The sequence below is a fragment of the Solea solea genome, chromosome 6 (genome assembly GCF_958295425.1).
Source record: "Solea solea chromosome 6, fSolSol10.1, whole genome shotgun sequence".
NCBI classification, from domain to species: domain Eukaryota; kingdom Metazoa; phylum Chordata; class Actinopteri; order Pleuronectiformes; family Soleidae; genus Solea; species Solea solea.
In genome coordinates, this window is record NC_081139.1 from 12798454 (window position 1) to 12805835 (window position 7382).

Genomic DNA, 7382 nt, shown 5'->3' on the forward strand with positions numbered 1-7382 from the left:
ATCATTTGTGTTTATTGGCATTACTCCCACCAAGTAAACACAGTACTTAAACGTGATGTTTTTCTCTACTTGTTCTGTCCCAATCATAATGCTGATTGGATTTCCAGTTATTTTGTAACTCAAACAAGATAAGTGAATAACTTTACGGGTTCATTTATTGAATGTACCTGTGTCTACTTGAGTCTTTAGATATTCTAGTCCAAGGATTTAATACCAAATAGTAAATATAAGAGCCAACTTTTATTTGTGTATTTATTTTTTTTTACAAATTCTTAATAAGTAGTAACTTGTATAAAACGGTACAGTTACTACATGGTCCAAGTTAATTTGATACAGGATTTACAATTTAGCCTGAAGCAATAGCTGGTTTGTTTCTGACAAGCCACAGTTATGAACCATCAGCTGCAACTTTTACCAGAGCCTCCATTATCCGTGTCCCTGTTGTTCTCCAGGTGAACCACGTGAGGACGAGGGACTTCGACTGCTGCCTCGCGGTACCGTTAATCACGGAGGCTGGAGACAGACTGGAGCTGGTTATCAGTCGCAACCCAGTGGCCAACGATGACCCGGAGGACAATAACAATACTTTAGATCACCCACTAGACCTGTAACACATTCACCAAGACAAAGGGACGGATCTCAAGACTTACATACACATGCGCACACACACACGTGCAATAATTCTTCTACAAAGAGACTCCTCTAACAACACACAAAAATGTGCATGTCCATGCATTTGCCCCCTCCCATTCACACTAGGTTGAAGTTTACTGGTACAAGTCTCTGCAGAAAAACTACCATGACGACCTCCCACTGCTGATAACCCACAGACAACCAGTAATTTTGAACTTTATCTGTCTCGACTGACATTGATTCTTTTATTTAACTTAAAAAAACAAACTGGTGGAGGAGGTGAACTCAGCTGTTTACTGACATTTCCCAGCTTTGATTTTTCCAGATGAATCTGCATAAATATATTTATTATGATAATTTTTTTTTTTCATTTTAGAAAAAGGCTTGTGAGACTCGATCCAGTGAAATTCCAGGTTTTCCCAGCTAAAACTTAACATTGAATATAAATGCAAACCTTAAAATGAGCACAGCAATATTTTAAAAGAAGAAAATATTTTTTGTCACCATCCTTATGCTGCTGCCATTTCACCAATTTAATCTCAACGCAGGATAACTGTTATTTAGATGGTGATTAGTTTCTAATACACATAATCTACATAATGATACAATCTATTTTAATATGATATGATATAATCAGAGGCCTGTAACCAAAACTAATTAAGTCACGTGCACTTTTCCCTGAATTTTTACACTGACTTAAATTTTATTTTATGATATTTTCTATTGCAAACAGATTTGTGGCATAAAAATATCCAAAACTAGTAGACTTATGTTCTGCCCCCATCTTAATTTTAGAGCGAACATGATTAATGTCAAAATGATCCGTTTGGTGTGGAGGAATATCTCTAACTCATGACCCTCGGCTGCTCGGGGTTTGTGTGTTTTAGAGACAAAAATGGGCAGGTTAGCATCAATTTTAAAATGTTTACAGTTGTAGATAAACAATGTGGTACAAGAGTTGCTACACTTTTCCTGAACTAGATTGTTTTAGTTCAGTCAAATATACCCAGAGGTGCTGCCTGCATCTAACGTCACTCGTGTTATTCACTTGTGCTTTCCAAACCAGGGGGGCACACTGCTGAAGCACAGTTCAGTGCGGGTTCTGGAGACTTAATTATCCATTTTGCCAACTGCAAAGCTGGCCAGGAAACTCATTCACACCCATTAGAAAAGTCTTAAGTAATTGTTTCGATATGAATGGTCAGATTATGATGAATGATAAAATGTGTATCCCAAGTCTTGCTCCGTCTCTTATGCTCCACCACTATCACCCCCTTCTTCTTCTATCCATTGCGTTAGATCAATGGAAATGTGTGCGTGAACATGCAGATTTGGGGATTAGGCAAATTGGACACTCAAAATTGACCATAGGTGTGAGTGTGAGAGTGGATGGTTGTTTGTTGGTCTGTCCAGGGTGTACCATGTCACCAAGGCCTGTGGGCGTGGAGTGGTCATCCACTGTGATCCCGTCGTTAGTTTCTCAACAGTGAAATCTTAAGCTACTTGCAGGGTCTCACAAAACAGACAAGAAGAAACAATGACAACATTGCAAACGTTTGCATGGAGGATTAATCCAAGACAATGTGAGGTGAAGCAAATCCAGCTTTCCATTTTGCAACTCTATGGCATTAAATCTAAATCAACTGAATGATCATTCTGAACCCACCTCGTCTCTCCCCTCCTCTTATTTTGGTTCTGTTTGCTAACGGCAGATTCCTTCCACTTCTGTCACCTCCTGTTTTTCGACACGTTCTCCGATTCCTGCCAAAACTCTCCTCTCCCTGGTAAACTGTGGATTTACAGGAATGAGTCGTGCTGCTGCTGCTTCTGCAGCAGTATGTGTATTTGTAAAGTGTATTTGTAAAGTTACAGTCTTAAGTTACGGCTTAGACAGTAACATTAACAATACCGTGTGGGTGTGGGTGAGCAAAACTGTGATGACGTACACAAGACGGGAATAATATGAGTGAAAAAGAGAGCGAGTGAGAGCAGGAACAGGACCAATCACAGCTTCTGTTCTGTGCATCTCACTCTTTCCTCACATTGTTACATAACGCAGTTAGTTTCCAGCTGCTCCCTTTTAGAACATCACATGTATGTGTGTGTGTGTGTGTGTGCATGTGTGTGTGCGTGACAGAGTGAGAGAGCTAGGTGGTGTACATTTCATTGTACAGTGGTGATATTCATCATGACTGTTCACCTTCCTTTCAGAATCCCCGATGAGACTGAAAACAGTATGAACTCAAGGTTTTCTGTGAGAAAACCTGAGGAAAGACGACCTTTTCATAGCGAATGAACAAAAGGGTTTGACTCTTTCAAAGCACTTACTACAAAAGAGAAGCACACTGTTGAATACCATGCACTGTAAGTATTTTCACGTTACACAGTAAACTCTTGTCTCAGTGTTTTGGTTTTTTTTTACGCAGTAAAGTGGCCACAAAAAAAAAGAAGGATATAAAATGTAAACATTTTGTAAAGCAACAACTAAAAAGGGCAAAATAATTGCAAAGTAAAGCCTTTCAAAAAATATTTAGGTGGTTTATATATATATATATATATGTATGTGTGTGTGGTCAGTCATTCTCCCTATGCATATCTGGGTCAAAGGTCAGTTTAAAGCCCAATCAGGAACAGTAAGTCTCACAGAAATTTTTTTTTTCTTACATTTTTAATTAACATAATTTACTACAGAAAATATAATAAATTTAATATTTACAGTTAAGTGGTTGGAGATATGTAGTACTGTGCAAAAGTCTCAGGGCGTCACCAGCTTTGTTGTTGTTGTGTCTGTCCAATTCTGTGATCATTGGCATTTTGATTGGAATGATGTCACTGGACGTCGTTCTTACATATTAGCAAACCCATTCAATTGTTCTTGTACAAGGGCAGAGGTTCCCATGACGACCTCCCACTAAATACTTGACACTGTTTTTTTCCATTTTATTTTGTTTAAAGAAATGTGTTTTTAAATTGCACACATGTCCCATTATTTTCTGTGGCTATGTTACATTAAAATAATCACACTATATGGTCATTATAGCATTGCGAAACAACATGGTGGCCCGAGGCTTTTGCACAGTGCTGTAAATGACGAACATTTAAGTTGCAATGCAAATCTTTATGTTTGTATATTGCATTTTATGACACTGTCCTATGTTTTTACGCTGAAGATATTAACAGATGTCAGTATAATAATCGGGCATTTATTGCATCAGCTGCATCAGCTTCGCCGATTCCTGTCTGCCCCTTACACGCTGTACGTAATCTACCGCACTTTGCAGGCCCCAGGAAGTCGAGTCACACTTCCATTTGAGATAAGAACAATCAATTGTTTGGTTGTTTGTTTTTAAACTCTACATGGATTGTATTGTGGGATCTAATTTACAAAAGCACAGTAAGTATAAAATGACCTTTGTTTTGGATGGTTTGTTGGTTTTACATTTTTGAAAAACCAAGATACGATTTGACCAATTAACTGCACTTTAGTGAGTAGGCAAATTTGTTGCCCCAGCGATAACTACCAGGGAACCAATAATTGTCATTAGTTTAGTATCAGATTTACTTAAAATGGAAACACAACTACTTAAAATATTGCCATTTTAACTTTACCACTGGATTTGTATTTGGAGTGAAGTAAATGGTCAGCTAACCATACTGCATACAATCTTGTGTTATTCATGAGTTCATTGGTGCCATATCCAGCTTGTTTAACATGAGTTAACAGTTAATTAAGAAACCATTGCCATTACTGTAAACACAACATTTGAGCCTCTGTTATTATCTTTGATGTTCTCTTATTTGTGTCTCCAATCTTTTTTTTTTCTAACTCTAAATCCATTTTAAAGTGTTGAATGTTAAACTGTATTATGATTCTGGATTGGGTCCTTTCCTTTATAATGTATGCGATGTGTTTACATTGGGTTTTTTTTGTTTGTTTTTTTTAATTGTGTAAAGTTCTATTCTATGTAATATAGTATTTTTATACGACAATATTACTCTTCCAAGAACTGAGAAGAAAACACAACACAAAAATGATGAAAATGAGAAAATAAAATGTATGTCTTTATTGATGTTGTCATTTGTTTTTTTTGTTTTTTTTTCTTTGTCTATGAAACAAGGAGTGCACTGCTATACTTCTCTTTTTGAGAAGAACATGAAAAAAGATCAGAGATAATATAAAATAAAAGATCTACTTTTATTAGGTGTCTCTGTTTATTTTTTTTAGTGCATCTTTATAAACAATGAGAAACAATTATCTTATAACATTTTTATCTCTTACTTTATTTTTTGACACTGTAATGCCTCACTTTTCTATCACATCTCAGTGTGCTGATATTCACTATGACATTTTCCCATTTTTTCCTATATTTTCTGTCATTTTGATATTTTAATCATGTGTATGGCTCATTACATATGTCATGCCATTTATTGTTGTTTACAGCATGCCCAGCTATGTCATCTAATGTTTTGCAGATGATTTTGTATTTTATCTTAAGTAATTCTCAAAAACGAGTGAATTTATATCTATTTATTTATTATTTATATATTATCTATTAGGCAGCCCGCGGCCAAGTGGAAAGGGAACTTGGCTTGTGACCGGAGGGTTGCTGGTTCAAATCCCCACCCAGTCAAAAGGGCTGGGGTACTCCTGAGCAAGGTACCCAACCCCCATTGCTCCCCGGGCGCTACACATGCATTAGCACTTGGTGTCATAGAGAACATCTTTTGACTGGAAGAGAAGTGTAGTAGAATCATTTCAGGAAATGATACAAGGCCTAATTTGCATTAAGGAACTTGTTTTAAACCCTGGTTTCGTCTCAAATTCCTCCAAAATGTCACTGCAACCGAAAATGACGGAGTAAAGGGTATGATTTGAAGTTCCTATTAGTAATCTGTACACAAACCGACTGTTAATGTGTTTATCTAGTTTAAAATGTGTGCATTTGTGACTTCCTCTTTATGGGTCTGAATGAAGCAGGATGTGTTTTATTATCCGTGTGTATCACATGACTTTTCTCCTCCGTCTGCTTCTAAATAGCAGTCTGTTTTGTGGTGCATATACTGTGCTGTACATTCTGCGGACTTAATTATTCCCAAGTCTACTGTTACATCACAGGTCCGACCGGCACACATAGTTCATATAAGCACAGCAACAGCACATGTTAAAATAGTTCTCCCAGTGAACACGATGTACTCATTTACACACACAGACTGACACGTGCCAGTGTGCACGCACTCACAGAGTTGCTGCTAAACAAAATAAGAGGAAATTCTTTGTCACAGGGATTTATCGCTTCCACCAATACTGATGACGGGGGAATAATAATCATATGTGCGCAGACATTAAGACTAGATAAAAAACCCTCAAAGAACATCAGCCAGAGTATTTGCTTTGTCATAAACAATGAAATATTTTACTTTATAATCCATCTCATTAACTTATGTTGTGCAGTAATATACGTATCTTCAAATGTACAACCAGAGTAATAAGTATGAACTTATGTGCTATGTTCTGTTCCCTTTGCTGCATTTAAAGAACACAAAGCGAATGTACCACAAACATTAAAAGGATTCTTGTATTTGCTTTTGTGCAGATGCCAGAAAACTGTCGTGAAGACGAATTGGTACAGAAGATTCTCAGCAGCTCCGTCTATTCTGGGAGCTGGCAGACAGCAAATGGAAATATCAAGCAATGTGTTTCTTTCTCTGGAGTACCAGTTATTTAAAGGAGGCATCTGACGCATTTTTACTTTTTCCCTTTAGTGCGTTATATACAGAGCATGTGAGCAGAGCAAAGGGATGAGAATTTCCACTCGTCGCTCACAGAGCTGTTCTCTACTCGTTCCCTCACAGCTGCTTCACCCTGCACCAATGATGTAGCTCACTGCTCACTCCAAAAAGAAAAAAAAAACTATTATTTTTTTATTAGCCTTAACTGTAGCCTGGCATCCAAACAGCTGAGCAGCAGAATGCATCTATGTATTATAAAGTAATGTTATTATAGGTCAGACATGGCTCAGATTAAATGCATGATTTGAGCAAAACAGCTATAGATTAGATGTAAAATAAGATAAATATGCCACTCGAGCCAAAAAGCTTCAGCATTTGCTCCAATGGTTGGTGTTTTGTTTGTGTCAAGGGTCTGCAAAGTTAAAACCAAAGCACGTAGTTGCTACTACCTATTCATTTTAATTGCGGCTCCTACTGGTGATGAACTGCCTCTTCTGTAGTACAGCAGTTTAAAAGGCACATCATATGACTGTACCCAGAAATGCCTTTGGCAAACTCTCCTTGTATTCAGCCAAAAACGATGAAGAGCGCTATGAAATCATTTTATTTTATTTTTACTTTTGGATTTTTAAGTACGACGACAAACCTAATACTCACGTCACTTCAGCAAGAACTGCTTCCAGAACAAAGGGCAGTTCACCACATGTGAAGAGAGTGCATGGCAACACAACCAGTGAATATGCTTAATCAGTATGGTAGTTAGGTTTAAAAAAAAATAAAAATAAAAGATAAATACATGTGAGGGTGTAGCTCAGTTGCAGGCCCCAGCAAATGTGCTCAATTAACCAAGTTAAAACCAACATTACAGGTGAAGTAGGATGGAATACTTCGCTTGAGGCCACCTTATAAAGTTAGGCACTATCTATCTCATTTTCCTGTCACTAATAAGGTCCTTTGCAATCATTCCAGCCTCCTCCTTGTTTGAAACTGCTGTTTGATTCCCCCTCTTCAGTGCTAGA

General features: G+C 37.4%; 1 protein-coding gene across 9 annotated transcripts in view; it reads left to right on the plus strand.

Annotated features, from left to right (window-relative positions):
- grip2b (glutamate receptor interacting protein 2b) overlaps positions 1 to 4831 on the plus strand; it is a 158134-nt gene extending 153303 nt beyond the window's left edge. For all 9 annotated transcript variants that reach the window (XM_058632044.1, XM_058632046.1, XM_058632043.1 and 6 more), the window contains exon 25: positions 453 to 4831. In XM_058632044.1, the coding sequence (XP_058488027.1) occupies positions 453 to 611 (159 nt within the window). In that variant the 3' untranslated portion in view covers positions 612 to 4831. The remainder of the gene's footprint in view (positions 1 to 452) is intronic.
- The last annotated feature ends 2551 nt before the right edge of the window (positions 4832 to 7382 follow it).